The 17,152-nt window shown below is 41.9% G+C and overlaps 1 protein-coding gene across 4 annotated transcripts in view; it reads right to left on the reverse strand.

Annotated features, from left to right (window-relative positions):
• Nucleotides 1-17,152, reverse strand: part of FMN1 (formin 1) — a 162,918-nt gene that overhangs the window by 64,049 nt on the left and 81,717 nt on the right. For all 4 annotated transcript variants that reach the window (XM_083744317.1, XM_083744315.1, XM_083744316.1 and 1 more), the window contains 2 exons: nucleotides 5,149-5,846; nucleotides 1,817-1,967 (listed from right to left, as the gene is read on the reverse strand). In XM_083744317.1, coding sequence (XP_083600443.1) covers nucleotides 1,817-1,967; nucleotides 5,149-5,846 — 849 coding nt within the window. The remainder of the gene's footprint in view (nucleotides 1-1,816; nucleotides 1,968-5,148; nucleotides 5,847-17,152) is intronic.

The following is a 17,152-nucleotide window of genomic DNA, read 5'->3' on the forward strand; positions in this document are numbered from 1 at the left end:
GTGGCAAATATCAGTACAGTATCAGTGCACCTTGGCAACACGATAGTTGTGTAAAGAAAGGGTAAAAGGGGGGGGGGTAAAGGACCCCTGGACGATTAAGACCAGTCAAAGGCGACTATGGGGTGCGGCGCTCATCTTTCTTTCAGGCCGAGGGAGCAGGTGTTTTTCCACAGACAGCTGTCCAGGTCATGTGGTTAGCATGGCTAAACCGCTTCTGGTGCAACAGAACACCGTGATGAGTGCCAGAGCGCACAGAAACGCCGTTTACCTTCCCGCCGCAGCGGTACCTATTTATCTACTTGCACTGGCGTGCTTTCGAACTGCTAGATTGCAGGAGCTGGGACAGAGCAATGGGAGCTCACCACCATCATGCAGATTCGAACCGGTGACTTTCCAATCGGCAAATCTGAGAAGCTCAGTGGTTTAGACCACAGTACCACCCACATTCCAGATTCTAGAACCCCATTCTATGATGCCTGATCATTAACTGAACTTCAAAGTGTACAGACATATTTATTTAATGCTTTCAAGAAGAGAATTTTCCCAAAGTGGCTTAATATTTGCATATATACTCTGATGTGAACTAGGCTCTTTGGGTGTGGGTAGAATCAATGAACTGGACCATAAAGAAGGCTGATCGCCAAATAATTGATGCTTTTGAATTATGGTGCTGGAGGAGACTCTTGAGAATCCCATGGACTGCAAGAAGATCAAACGTATCCATTCTGAAGGAAATCAGCCCTGAGCGCTCACTGGAAGGACAGATTGTAAAACTGAGGCTCCAATACTTTGGCCACCTCAAGAGAAGAGAAGACTCCCTGGAAAAGACCCTGATGCTGGGAAAGATTGAGGGCACAAGGAGAAGGGGATGACAGAGGACGAGATGGTTGGACACTGTTCTCGAAGCTATGAACGTGACTTTGACTAAACTGCGGGAGGCAGTGGAAGACAGGAGTGCCTGGCATGCTCTGGTCCACGGGGTCACGAAGAGTCAGACACAACTAAACAACTAAACAACAACAACAACAAGAATCAACGAAACAGATCCCCATGCATTCAGACACTCAAGTTGGGTATCAATGAGAAATGAAGTCTATTAGCATGGAGAAGAAAAGGTGTCTGCTCTGCCCTGTTACCGTGCTCTTTCTGTATCGCCCCAGCCAGCAGCGGCCTTTGTGGAGCCGCAAGGTCACCCTCCTGACACCATTGTTGCTGTAGCTTACCTGGATAGGATTTGGGTAGGGAAAGATGGTGGAAAGGTCAGGGCTGCACAATGACACAGGTGGAGCAGGCCAGTGTGCCCACACAATCTCATCCTCGCTGCTGCCCTCTCCTGCACCAGCCCCATCAAATTAAGCTGCAGTGACATTATTGTAGGGAGGATGGCTCCCCACCAGCACACAGATTGCTCCTGGCCCCAGCTGAACATGAATTGGGGTCTAGGCTTGTGTGTGGTGCTAATGGTTATGCTCCGTTTTAATGGAGTTCTCAAGCCATTAATAAGAATGTGACAGAATTCCAGTATGAATTTTAGACACAGCCATAGTTAAGCACTTCATACTATTGTCAAACCTTCAAAGCAAGTCTGAAGACAATTCAATCCCAGGTGTGGGCAATCATTGAAAAGAAAAATCTCAGCCTAAACAATGACAGATTGGGGCCACCACATATAAGATCTGTCATTTGAAGATCCTTTTGTATTTCATTGTTCTTGTTGTATTACTGAAACCTAAAATGCATATAAGAAAGATACTCAATAAAAACCTAGATTATTATTATCTAAAAAGATTAAGTTAAGGTTGCAATGCAGTGATACCTTTTTGGCTTTTGTTTTCTTTTCATAAGACTCTGCTAATGGCTTTTTCTTTTCCTGAGCTGTTTCTTTGGAGAATAAGTATTCAAATTCACTGGCATCACATATGTCAGGCTCTTCCAAAGAATCCCACAGAGTTGGTGCCGTGTTTTGACTAAAATTGGAAAAAGGCAAAATAAAATTACCACAATGTCTCTTTCAAAGTTGCTTACTTACTTTACCACATATTTAAAACTCCATCAATATTTAGTACATCTGCCTTTGGACTGGCCTACTATTTAGAAAGAAGTTCCATACCCAAATCTTTATACTGTTCAATACACTGTTTTGTAATCCTGTATTCCCCTACCTGGAACCTTCCAGATGTTGCTGGACTGCAACTCCCATCATCCCTGACTGATTGCTATGGTGTCTGGGGCTGATGGGAGTTGGAGTCCAACGACATCTAGAAGCCATCAAACTGGGGAAGGTTAGCATATTCCTCACCGCTGCATAGATTGTGTAGCTTTTCAACACACAGATTGTGTATTACTTATTATTTTAAATTATTTGCATGGACTCAAGATTGCAGGTGATCTGACAAGTATTCTGAACATATACAAAATAATGGGGAGGGGATTCCAGGCAGAATGCAAGCACAACCTAGCCAAATATTGACAGTATCTTCCATATTCGCTTCTTCATATTAATACTACAGTTAGTATTACCACTGAATGGTGAGATCTATAATTTAAAAAAACAATCTCATTTTAATGTTTCATTCTCTGCTTTGAGAATCTTTAGTAACAAAAGAGATTAGATTGCTTTTCTTTGGCAACTACCGATTCTTAATAAGAAAATTATGATTCTTAATAAGAAAATTATCTCTTGGTTTTATTAGTAGCAGCTGGTCTTTTCCCTTCAGCAGGTGTCACTCACATGACATTTTATTCCTACTTGTCATTTCATATCAAGTCTCACCTCCCCCCCCCCCCGCTAAACTCCCATTAAAATTAAAAAATCAAGGCTCACAGAATAAGCAATATTCAGAAATGAAAGTATCAGATCTGGACACATCTTCTACAATGCAAACAGATTCGAGTAAACCTTATAACTAAAAACGCAGATGAAGAAAATGTTATAAATGCTACTTTAAATATAGTACCGCATTTAGTTATAGAATGGTGCTTGGGCTGTATCAACTGATCTGCTGACGGAGATATACTCTTAACCAATTTCCACAACAGATAGAAAACAGAAATTTGGTAACGGGGGAAAGACATTTTTAATGTCTCTCCCTCAACGTTTGGGCACATAAACTTGGTTCAGACATCTTAATCTGATCCTGGCTTCCTATCTAGGTTTGTCAGCAGTGATCAACCCACGCTTTCTCAGTTTGGATACCCTTTCTTCCTTCCTTGGAGGTTTTTAAGCAGAGATCAGATGGCCATTTGTACTGGATGGATGCCTTAGCTGAGATTCCAGCAGGGGGTTGGACTAGATGACCCTTGGTCCCCTTCCAACTCTAAGATCCTATGAAAAAATAGCGGTAGCCAGGACAGAAACACTAAAGCCAGACATACACAGGGAGGAGGGAAGGGGAGTAGAGAGCTCATGCGTACAGAAAAAAAGAAGTTCCAAATAAGGATATGGTGTTATTGTTGTTTGTTATTTGATCTCTATGAATTCATAGTCCACTCTTTTGTCTTCATCAAGCTAAGCAAAGAATAATAATAAGAAATAATAATAATAATAATAATAATAATAATAATAATAATAATAATAATAATAATAGAGAAAGTGGGCAGGCAAGGACAGCAGAGCTGCCTGTCTAGGGTGAGTGGGAGGACATTTCATCACAAACTTAGGGGCAATACAACGGTCATCACTGCACTTTAGAATGCTGACCCTACATCAACTTACATATAAGGCATTCCTTCATATAAATTCTAGGAATTTTACTATGCAGTAATCAGTACTTGGTGGACAGATGTATTTCCAGGCAAGTAAAATTATGTCGCTTACCGACTTGCGCTTAGATTGTGCTTAGCTAATTAGTAAAAGTTATGTCACTTAGGTTCCTGCTAGCTCGGTGGGGCTTTCCCCTCCTTCGTCCCACTGTGCCTCACTCAAATCTACTCTGGAGCGACAGGTGAGCCCCCTGAACAGAGCTTGGGAGGGACAGGGGGGGACTGTTTGGGCAAGCAGAAATGCTTGTGATGATTGAACAACAAGTGTGTGACACTGAATTCCTCCCTGGGACTGCAATCCTGTGCAAATCAGTGGGGATTATTGCTGCGAAGCATGCACAGGATTACAAAGCCCTGGCTTTTGATGATGCCATTAAGACCAGATCCCTTACTAGGGAAATGTGAGGTGTGTTGTTCTAGCCTAGAGAAACATAACATTTCTCTTTCTAAACAAAGTGCAGGAGCTAGAACCAAAGGTTGGTGGGCGGGGGGTTGACTAGGACTGATCACACATCCACTGTTGGGGACACGTGTGCTGCCTTGCTCCATTGACAGCCAGTGCATGTGACATTGGCATGCCTGTAATGTGCGCGCATCATACTGGCATGCCCATGGCATGCTGACGTCACTCACACACATTGCTGGTGCTTGCTGTGTGCCACATGCTGTGTGCAATCCACACCATCACATCACAGCAGAGTGCTGACGTGACACAAACATGCCCCATGGCATGCACACATGGCCAAATGGAATCTGGGGGGGGGGGCAGCCCCTTCATTTAAAATTTGTGGGTGCTCAGGAACCCAGGGCTCCCCATAGTCGGTGTTTGGGGCTATCTGCTGCCACTGCACAGGTATTAGGCCTACAATGTGGTTCATACAGAAGCAGGCTAAAGTTGACTATCTCAACTCCACTAGTTCTTTGTATGCACCACTAAGCTGCATTTAATTGGCATGGCAGGAAGAGCAGTCAAGCATCTGAGCTGCAGTGATATAGGCTACTGGAAAGCCAATGGCCTTCCGCTGTGTCTTAGGCCCTTAAGGATTATCATATGAGCTAATCTGATGGCAGAGTATCTCCAGGACCAGGTTCTTTGTAACTCATGCCTCTAGCAGTACTAAAAATACTGCATGTCAAGTCATATTACTCTATTTGTGTGTGCCACAGGGCACAGTTCTGAACAAGAATGTTAGACAGATGATGGAGCTGTTGAAAAAGGCTACTCCCTAGCAGTAAACCATACTTTTTTTAAAAAAAATCTACATTTCAAAACCTGAGTTGAGTATTTTTTTATATTTCTGCAATGTAATCTCTTTTTGCTTTAGTTGATCTTGAAATACTGCACGTAGGTTTCCACTATTAAATAAGAGGGAAGCATAACTTTACCTGCTGTCTTGTATTTGTATTCTGGTCCAATAAAGTGGCTTCATAGGACAGGCAGGTTCGATGGCAGGCTTTCGAGGACCTTGGCTTGATGACAATGTGCTGCTGAAAAGGAAACTGGATCCAGGAGGTGGCGGTGGTGGTGGTGGAGGAGGAGGACCTGCTCCTGATGGAGAAAATCCTGGTGGGGGAGGTGGAGGAGGCGGTGGTAACTGACCTGCAAAAGCTGCAGGAAGTGGAGGTGGTGGAGGAGGAGGATGGGGAGATCCCATGCCTGGTGATAACGTTGGGGGTGGAAGGATTGAACCAGGAAGAGGCGGTGGTGGCGGTGGTGGTGGTGGAAACATCTGAGATACAGCACTCCCTGAGGCATGGCCATTATTGTCCGATGTGAGTGAAACACTATTATTCAAACAAGGTATAGTCAGCTTTTTAGGTATTGTTTGGTTATTTTTGACTGTCCGGCTTTCATCTTCACTTGGCTTTATAAAAGTTTCTCTGTCGGTTTGTATACATACAGTTCTGTATGTCTTTGGTGGGTGATCATCTTCGGTCGATACACAGGCATCCTTTGCTTCCTCGCTTCTCCTGTATAATGTATTTTCCAGTTCATTTTCCAAATTTGCAATGACTTCCTCAAGCTTTGCTATGGATGACGCGTGCTCTCCTCGAATATGAAAGACCCTGAGTTCAAACTCGGACTGTGAACAAATAATGAAAAGTCGCCGTTTAAGAAGTATAACTGCAATTGCCATGAAACGTACAGTGCAAGCCTGTGCTTGCTTTCTCAGAAATAAATCCCACTGAACTCACAGGGACCTACTTAGTATGCATAGCACTGCAGCCTTAATTGCCTTAGTTATTGCGTGTAATGCCTGCAATCACTTATAGTGACACTGTCTTATTACCTAAGAGGGAAATTAGGTCTGACACTACGGCTGGGCAGTATCTATTTTTCAACATGATATATTACCAGCGAAACATTGCGATATATCACGATGTCTGAAATAAGGATGGAGGTATGTAGAGGCACTGGCTGGCTTCACGGTTTTCCCCGCATTGTGATTTTTGCCGGCCCCTGCTCTTGTGATTCGCTGTCTCCTGCAGGAGGCAGGGGAGAGGTGAGCCGGCAGAGTTAACAGGGGCTGCAGGAATTGAGAACCATTGGCCGGCTTTACAGTTTTGCCCACATTGTGATTTTTGCATAACAAAACACACACATCATGATTTGCGATATATGGCCTGGTCAAAAATTATGAAACCGATATATCATGATATGGACTTCAAACCAGATTTAAATGATATATCGATATATTGGCCAGCCCTATCTGACTCACATCAGTGAAAAGCAATACAAGTTACATGTAAGAAGGAAAATGTATATGCTAAGCTACATAAGAAACTAAGAAGAGCCCTGGCTGGAACATACCAGTGGCCTATATAGTCCAGTATCCTGTTCTCACAGTGGTCAACCAGATGCCTATGGGAAGCCCAAAAGCAAGACCTGAGCACAACAACACATCCACCATACCTACAATTCCCATCAAGTGGGATTCAGAGACATACCACTACATAAGCACACTTTGATAGACAAATTCATGGAGGATACGCCTACAACTCGGTACGTAACTTAGTCATTGTACACTATTGGCCCTACCTTTTCTTCCTTTTGAACTACTTCTATACCAGTGAGTCATGCCACTGACTATTTCCATTTTAGGAGTTAACAAGGTGGGGATTCAAGATAATTAACAGTGGTGTGAAGAAGCTGTCTCCCTGGCTTCCACTGTGGGGCTGTTGAATAGTAGGAAATCTGGTAACACTGTTGGGGAGAAGCTGCCATCATCATAAGAACTGCTGTACGGAGGGGACAGAACAATCATTGCTGTCACTGTCTCAAGCCTGGCCTGTCTTTTTTTATTTTTACATTTTTAATGTAATGTAATAAAATAATGTATTTTATTTTTTAAAAAGAAAAAAAAGCCCCACAAAATCATGACATTCAAGTTGGTTATTGAATTTTTCTGTCACAGTCTGTGTTTCTGGGAATTAACAGAAATTGTTTATTATTCATTTAAACCACACACCAGAAATGAGACTTAAAATCAGGCTGGAGGGTGACAAAGAATAATCTGCAGGGGACTTCATCAAAACAAAGTATGAGCAGCCCTGAAAGGGAGTTATCAGGGAATGACCCTGAGTACCTGGATGTAGAAGATCAACGAAGTCTGGCCTGTCTTGGGAGATCCTTGTGCACATTTGCAGCTCTAGTACAGTTCCCAGCCCCTAACCTTTGCTCGCTTCTTTGGTAAACAGTTTGAGGTCCACATACATGTGCTAGCAATAGCCATTTGAGGAAAGATTTTGAGGAGGGGAAAGGTCTGCAAGCCTATTTTCCTGAAAGACAAGTTAGTGTCTACCATTGGTAGAAAGACCCTCCCCTTGCCTGTGTAAGCTGTTTACCCATCTACATCCTGGGAGAAGTCTCTATTTTGTTTTTCTTATACCATGACTACTGAAAATAAAACACACTCTCCCAAAACTAATATGCAAACATGAGTCTTCTTAGTATCTTTTATACAGGGAATTAGACCTTGCAGGGGTCAGTTTTGAAGTTTTATTTATAGAAGCATATAGTCATATATGTGCAAATGGTTTTTGTACGTTGTAAACTGCTTGGAAGCTTGTTTTAGCATTAAACATTATATAAAGTAAGTAAGTAGGTAAACTAATGAAGAAAATGGTTTCACTGCTCAATACCAGAAACATGACGTAATGAATTGATAATAAATTTTATATATTTACCTACAAATATTTTTCAGGCAAAGGAACGAATTTAGGAGAGGGACAAAGAGGTTCATAGACTTTTCAGCTTTTTGCATGATATTCTCATTCTTTTCACAGCTGCTTCTTTCTTTACCCAGAAACAGCAATAACACACTTGGGCTGTCACACACTTCACATTAAATAACAACAACAATACAACTTGTGCATACCCCCAAAATTGGTGGCCTTGAAAAAAACAAAAACCCTTGAACAAAGAATACATTTGTTTTAAATTTCAGCAACTACAATCAGAGGCTTAACAATGAAAGGATATTTGGAAGAACAAAATACTGTATGCCAATTTGCTTAAAAATCAAAATTCCTTTCTCGAGACACCTCAGCCATCATAATCTGTTTCATATGCTGCATTAATATTGTCTTCAAGGACAAGCATTTCGTTTTATTCCCAATGCATGGACTGAGAATAATATAATTCAAGACATGACACATGCAAAAATCCCCAGGACACTAAAATATTTGTGTTGTTTAAGAGGTGTCTATGGAATCCAAATGTGCATGTGAGTGAATGAGAGATGCAATTACATGTAGGAGATGTGGCAATGGAAGATTAACAGAAAGCGTAAGGTTACCAAAATACTATTCAGGAAAAAAGTTGCGGAAGCATATATATTATATATGGAACTGCTTGATTTAAAACATTACATATGCAGCAGTGGATCTGGATCCGGACTTCTTGAGAGCAAAACTCCAAGTACAGAATATTTGCAGTGGAGAACGGGCAAAATGATTTCTTCCAACTCCTTCTTCCCCTTTGCTCCAGAAGGGCTGGAGAGCCTTCTAGTACAGTGTGGGAAGTAGCACCTGGGGGGCTGCAGTTGGAGGGGCGAATGCTCCACCGGGAGTCTTCAAATCACAGTCATACCTTGGTTTTAGAACAGCTTAGAACAGCTCCCAAACACTGCAAACCCGGAAGTGACTGTTATTTTTGGAAGCCAGATTGGCTTCCTGCAGCCAATCAGAAGCCGCACTTTGGTTTCCGAATGTTTCGGAAGTCAAACGGACTTCCAGAACAGACTCCGTTCGGCTTCCAAGGTACGACTGTAGTGAATGGATGGAATCCTGCTGGTAAGCAGTTCTCTACCTTGCTTACTGGCCTCCGGGAAGGTCGTGCAGGGGTCCTGGGATGCTCTCAGAACCCCTGTGCCTCCTTCCCAAAGGCTGGTAAGCAAGGCGCCACCTTCCTTACTGGTCCTCTGGGGAGGATGTGCAAGGGATCTGAGAGTGTCCAAAGGCCCTTAAGTGCCAGGTAAGCAAGATGGAGGGCTTTAAAAGCTCTTTCTGTGGCAGGTTGTTACTCCTGCCTGGCAAGGAAGAACCGTAGGGGGAAATAAGTACAGCAACGCCACCAAGTCTTCTGCTATGCTGAGGTTCAAGATAACCCTTCTGCTTTTCAATAAGTCTTCACAAGTCAGTGACATTAGTGGCTATTTTCAAATGCACGACTATTAATTCTAATGAATGAGACTTGATTCTCTAGCAGGAGGTAGAGGGAGAGCAACACCCTAGAATGCACACTTTATTTCAGCTGTTGCCTGTGAGAGGCAATTACAATGAAGTTCTATCTTGAGAAAATCGTAGCACCTTAATATTAATGAGTAGGCTTCTTGCATCATTAATCTTACTGTGATCTGACAGGTTTTGTGTTAAGAAGTGGGGAGGGGGGAAACTTAAGATAAAAAGATATGCCAAACAAGTTGTAGCAGCAGAAGGTTCAATGGTGTGGTCAAATGAGAGTGGTTGGATCTAATAAGAACACGGTGTGGACTAGAGGGTGATTGTCTCTGATCTTGGAGAATGTTTTTGGACACCTCGCAGCTCTTTTATTGCTGTAGCTGATTAAAATGAAAAGCCTCACAACTAAAATGTTCTTTTTGATGAGGTTTTCTTTCTTTTTTTTACCATGAACTATAGACCTTGTAGTCCAGTGGGACAGAAACCCTTTGATCTTCAGCAGCCACATAAATTCAAGGTCATAAAACAGCATTGGATTGGATTTTATTAGTGTGGCTGATGCCAGACTTATAGAGTTGCCATGCTTCTGAGGCAACCATGATCCCACCTTCCTATTCTTTCCATCCAGGTTTTCGTATGTGAAATCACATTACTATTTTTTTGTGATCTGAAAAAAAAAAACAACTCCAGAAAAGAAAGGCGAACTGGCAAGAAGACTCGTGGATTAAGCCATAATTTTAAAAAGCTGGCAGAGAAGAATATGCCATTATTCAGCGTACGTTAAGTCCATGTTTTGTCAGCCAAAAACATATATGTAGAAAACAAAAGTGAGCATCAGGGAATGAAGTCAATACATTCCTGGTTCAGCTCTGAAACTGGTCCAGTTTCATTCCAATTCAGGTCAACAAGTGGTCAGGAACACAAATATAATAAAAGACACATCCAATTTCTAGCATAATAGACCATTTATATCCATACAAGATACCCCTTAGAGACACGATATGTTGTGATTGGACACTACGCATCACAGTAGTGATTTTTTAAAAAAATTAAGCAATGGATTGTATCAAAAGGTGGCTTTGCCTTAACAGACAGCTCAGGTAAGACAAGACACCCTACTTTTATCAATTCCAGAAAACTCACTCATTAATCATTTGTGCTATTTCCCCTCTATCACATTGTTTCCTTTTTAATAGTACTTGTTTTGGATGAGAGAACCTGTGAATATTCCATAGAAATATTTACACATTTCGAACAGTGTGAGTTGCAAAGGAAGATAACAGAAGTAATATTTAAAGAAGGTCCTAAGCCAATAATTTTCTTTATCATTATGATTGCAATTAGGCAGTCTCCAAAACATCGCTACAGCCATTTCTATATCTGGATAGTATTTACGCTGAAATACATATGGATGGGGAACAAAGAGGCTCCTTGTTGATTTTACAGTCTTCTCTTACTGGTTCTTGTGAGGGTCTTTTGTGCTTTTTAAACTGCCTGTCTATTGTTTCTGTGCTTTTTGCAAAGACAGGACGTTTGTTCAGACCTTACTACCTATGGCAAAATCCCAGGTGATTGAAGTCTTGCAAGCCCGCAATACCTTGGCCTCTAACCATGGAGAGATAATGCCAAAACCAGGCTGTTCCACATTTATTTGACTGTAGTATCTCTCTTGATACCAATGCCAGTGAAGAAGCAGGAGGGAGGCAGTCTAATAAACTTTGCACAGCCTGGATCAGACCTTCCTTTCTCTCCTGCAGTGAGGGGATGGGAGGGATTGCCCAAGAACCTGAGACTCTAGTTTTAAGTTTTAAGAAACAATTTCCTCTGAGCATCAAAGAACTGAGAGAATCATGTAAATCTTCTGAAGATCTTGGAGCATACCACAGTTCTTGCATTTATTCAAACATGAACTGGAAGAAGAGCCAATACATTGTATAAAAACAATTATGCTTCTATGTTCCTAATAGTATCAAGATGTTTAGTATATGCCTTCCATGGCAAGTAAATATACCAGACGTGTAGTCACGCAAGCAGTTTAGCTTTCAACTTTGATAATAAGGAGATTTGTATTGAAACTTTATTCCAAGCGTCAAAAATACTCTGCAGCAATAGAATGTACCAAACAGTTTATGGTTCCCTATATATCTGAGTGGCCTTATAAAGGTAAAGGTAAAGGTACCCCTGCCCGTACGGGCCAGTCTTGACAGACTCTGGGGTTGTGCGCCCATCTCACTTAAGAGGCCAGGGGCCAGCGCTGTCCGGAGACACTTCCGGGTCACGTGGCCAGCGTGACATCGCTGCTCTGGCGAGCCAGAGCCGCACACGGAAACGCCGTTTACCTTCCCGCTGGTAAGCGGTCCCTATTTATCTACTTGCACCCGGAGGTGCTTTCGAACTGCTAGGTTGGCAGGCGCTGGGACCGAGCAGCGGGAGCGCACCCCGCCGCAGGGATTCGAACCGCCGACCTTTCGATCGGCAAGTCCTAGGCGCTGAGGCTTTAACCCACAGCGCCACCTGCGTCCCGAGTGGCCTTATAGGCTGTAGCAATTACATGAGATGGGTTATTTTAATCATTAGTTTCTTTGCTCTTGGTTCCTTACGGTTCTTGTGGGTGCATGTAACTTTAAATAGCTATAAGATATAAAATTATCAGTGATTACACACAAAATCAGTGGAGTTTCTCATGGATTTTATAAGTGCTGCACAGCGACATATTCTTAATTCCAATTAAGCCAATGGCAGCTAAACATAGGGAGCTGGTTCCTTGTGTGGATAGTCCCTACACAAAAACAAGAGAGCCCGTGGGCACACAGAAACAGCTCTCCTAGCCTCCCGCCTTTGTTAGAGGACAGCAATGCAGGCAAGACAGTTCCTTTCTTACTCTAACCAGTCCTTTTTCCTGAGGGGTACTCACGGGTACTGGCAACTCCCCCCCCCCCGCACTGGTTAAAAGTGTGGCACTTACTATAACTTCTTCATGGTGAGTACTAGCACTTTTTTCTAGAAGACAAGCACTGACTCTAACTATTAAGTTGGGGAAAACTGGATTTATGGATCAAGTTTTTAAAAAGTGTTATAACTATGTGTAGTCACGTTAATAGGCATTATTAATGACCAGCTGAATCTTTCCAGTTTCAATAAGCAACTGATATATGCCCAAGAGAAGATTTAACATCTTGCCATCTAAAATGGGATGGCACGTCATAAAATTGCATCCCTGTTGCAGAATAATGAAATATAACACAAGGTATTGGTATCAAATAAAGCCACAGCTTTATTACAGATGTCAGAAGTTTGGCAAAGGCATTGGGTACCACCACTGACTTCTGACCCACCTGCCAGAAGTAAACCCTGGGTTACCCCAACAGCTGGGTGGGGGTGCAGCGGCGCTATGACTTACATAAAATAGGAGTGCCCCTTGTGGGGTCGCCTGTCTTGAGGAGTGCATACCCTCCAACATTTCTCCGATGAAAATAAAGGGCATCCTAAGGGAAAGTGGAACATTCCGGGATCAAATCTGAAACCAGGCCAGATTCTTTAAATTAGGGACGTCCCTGGAAAATAGTGAAACTGTGCTGTGCTCTTAGCCCCCACCTGGGCATTAGGACAGAAGCAACTCCTCCCAGATTTTTTTTACCAGATACCCTATTACTCAAAGGGGCAGGCAGATGCTAAAACCTCCCCTCCAGCTTACCAGAATGAAATTACCATTGGAAGAAAAAAAAAGGGGAGGCTAAGAGGGGCTTTTCTTTAATCAATACTAAATACCTTTAGGGAATTTCCAAAGCACAGTTAATTTGTGTTTGTTTGTTTTTTGTTTCAATAATAATAAGTTATTATTATTTTCCTTGTTAGCTTGAACAAACGTCAGCAAAGAACATATTTAGTTGTTATACACTGTCACCTGCAGTTTAGTTCATAAGGTTCAATGTGACTAAGGCATGCCATTTGTGCAGCTTTAAGAATAGGAACTCTCCAGAAATAAAACATCCAGCAATATTCCAACAATAACAAAGCAGAAAAGCTTTGCAAGAAAGAAAGGGCCACGAATCAGTTCCACTCTCACTAAAGATTCTGTGTATCAGCCTAGGAGAATTGTTGATCCCTCTTATTCTATTACCAATAATCTTCTACACTTCTTCCCAGAAGCTCAGGGCCAAACTAGATGCACACTTAACAAACAGCAGGCAGCAACATGTATTGATTTCCTTTAACTAATTACAGGAGATGGGGAGCCACTGTGAAGGCAGTGAAAAGAAAAGGGGAGGGTTATCTCTTTATTCTTCCACTAAGACTGGAACGGAGATAGTTCCTCCATGTGGCTAGCAACTATGCAAACAAAGTTCCTATTTGCACCAAAGCAAACAGGCCTGGAATAAGATTTCTATTAAGCGGATGCAACTTCCTAGTGGCACAGGACGAGGATGGGAAGAAACACAAGAGGGAGCTCTTTCTGTGTTTTTGCCCACATGCTGAACGAGTTGCCAGAGGTCAAAAATAGTATTTCAGCAACAAGTGAAACTAATTCACATAGGTAGCTGTGTTAATAGTGTATTCAGATGTTTGGTACTAAAGTATTATCAAATGTGTAAAAGGAGATTCTGAACATACAGACCGCACCCAGGCGCTGATGCTCCCACCAACTAACTTCCCTGACTGTGGTGTAATTCATTTCAGGCCAACAAGGACCTACATACATATCAATGAAGTTTCCCTCCCTGTGGAGGGAGCCCAGAGTGTGTACATTTGTACACACGTAGACCACGTTCAGACTGGTGGCAATCACATGCTGCTAGCACACATATCAGTATACAGAAGGTAGGGGACAGTCCATGTGTTCTAGACACCTTTTCATACGTTCGGTACAGAAAATCTGAATGAGTCTACTCTGTTACATCAAAAATGATAGTCTTGTAGAAGTTTAAAGACCAGCACAAGCTTTTGTGGACTGCAACCCACATAATTAGTTACATAAACTGTTATCTCCAGATTAAATATATTACACAGGTGTAGATAAAATTATCAAAAGCAGGAGCAAAGGACCAAGGCATGTGGGAACTGCAACTGGCGATGCTTCCGCACAAAGCTAAAACATACTCAGGAAAAGAAGAGTAACTATTGCCAACAACAATAATCAGCAACAATAACGATCTTCCTAATTGTGCTATGCAAATTCATGGGATACAACAGCAGCAAGCTAACTAGATGAAGTTTTGATTTGGTGCAATGGCTTCTTTGTAGAAACCAGCATTATGTTTCAGAGAAATGCTGTACATGCTTTAGGGTAATTTTGCAAACAGTTTCATCAGCTGTAGGGTTCAAAGAATCAAGACTTCATTTGTATGCTGATTACAAGACTCATATGATGTATACATGTGGATGAAACCATGTGCAGAGGGCTCGTACTTTTCAAGTAAGAGTGGAATTTATTACAATCCACAAGCTGAAAGACCTTCAGCATCAGCAACACACGAAATACTGAAAAATGTAAAAAAGCTCATTAGGAAAAAATTGACTTGGTGACCTCGGCTGCAGCTTTGGACTTTAGTTAAGTTTCAGCAACCAAATGTTTTCTTCAAAATGTACATGCTGGGCTCAATGGAAGCTCTCTTACAAAGAAATTTCAAGTAAAAAAACAAAAAAGGAAATACTTGAGGCATTTCCGAGCTTTTATTGTGACTGGCAAAAGGACTCATTTCTATAAAATATGGGAAAAGTCATTTTAAAGAGCAATTTGCTTACTTAAGAGAACTATAATGCTCTACATCCAAAGAGTTCCAAGGCTGCAATCCTATACCCACTTACATGAGAGTACTCATGTACTCTGAACTCAATGGGACTTAGAATCTTAGACTCATAGAATCATCAAATTGCAGAGTTGGAAGTGACGCTGAGGGTCATCTAGTCCAACCTCCTGCAATGCAGGAATCTCGACTGCATCATCCATGACTTAATTAGGAAAATGAATGCTCAGTGATTTGAACTGTAACTGCACATGTCATTTAGATTAAAAAAATAATAATATGGCAATAGGCAAGCAAACTTGCAAAAAGGTAAGCAAACTGCAAAAAGTGCTCCAAGCTAATATAACAATTCTGCATTCATGTGCAAGCTACCTTTAAAACATTTCAAAGTAGTCCCATCATTGCCTTCCTGGAGAATCCCTCTATTTGCACAAATTATCCCATGCAGACATAGCTATTCACTCCCTAAACTCTTCAACAAAACTGCCACTTTAGTCTGTTTCAGATTCTGCTTAGACACCACCTTATACCATAAACCAACTGACCGACAAACATATCTACATGCCTCTAGCTACCATCCCAAACATCCCAAACAGTCCATTGTATATAGCCAGGCACTACTTTACAGCCACATCTGTTCCAATTCTACAGACAGAGACTCTCACCTAAGAGATCTACAGCAAACCTTTTTAGAACTAAAATACCCAGCAGATGAAGTTAGACAACAGATCAACAGAGCCAGACTGATACCCAGAGAGCACTTGCTGCAAGACAGACCCAAAAAAGAAAATAACAGAACACCTCTAGTCATCACATACAGCTCCCAAGTTAAAACAGTACAACTCATCATCAGAGATCTACAACCTCTCCTGGACAATGACAGTTCTCTTTCTCAAGCTCTGGGAGGAAGACCTTTCATTGCCTACAGACAGCCACCCAATCTTAAACAACTCCTAACCCACAATAATACTACAACCAGACCTAACACGGACACTGGCACCAGAGCCTGCAATAAACCCAGATGCCAACTTTGCTGCCACATACACCCGGACAACACCATTACTGGCCCCAACAACATCACACATACCATCTCGGGACTATTTAATTGCTCATCGTCTAACATTGTGTATGCCATCAAATGCCAACAGTGTCCTTCAGCTCTCTATATTGGACAAACAGGCCAGACCTTACGCCAAAGAATAAACGGACATAAATCGGACATCAGGAATCACAAGACAGAGAAACCAGTAGGAGAACACTTCAATCTCCCAGGACATTCTATACAAGATCTCAAAGTAGCTGTTTTACTACAAAGGAATTTCAGAAATAGACTGGAAAGAGAAGCTGCTGAATTGCAACTTATCACCAAACTTAAAACCATGGAGAGACCTGGTCTGAACAAAGACATTGGATTCTTATCTCATTATACATGACAAAGCCATTTTTCACCTTCTCACCCCTTGCTTTTTCCTGTAAGACCTATTGCAGTCGTTAAGAGTCGTCAACAGGCTCATCACAGCTATCTGCCAATCACCCATTCCCACCACCCTTCTGAGTAATACCCCTCCCCACCTTCTCACTATATAGAAGGGTCTGGAAACTTCTGTTTCAGTGTATCTGAAGAAGTGTGCATGCACACGAAAGCTCATACCAAGAACTAACTTAGTTGGTCTTTAAGGTGCTACTGGAAGGAAAAAATTTTTTGTTTTGACTATGGCAGACCAACACGGCTACCTATCTCTAACTAGATTCTGCTTTGGTTAGGGTTTACAATAATTGCTTCTAATTCTGATCTACATGCTGTTATATACATAACACACATATATCTCCATTGCCAAAAACATGATTACACAACTAGCCTGGCATATAAACAGGCAGACCAGCTGGGGTATTTCAATAGAGCTAAAGATGTAGGGACAATGGATACCATACAACATCCCAATTAAAAAGCTTGAAATAATTCA

Source organism: Podarcis gaigeae, assembly GCF_964106915.1.
Source record: "Podarcis gaigeae genome assembly, chromosome: 1".
NCBI classification, from domain to species: domain Eukaryota; kingdom Metazoa; phylum Chordata; class Lepidosauria; order Squamata; family Lacertidae; genus Podarcis; species Podarcis gaigeae.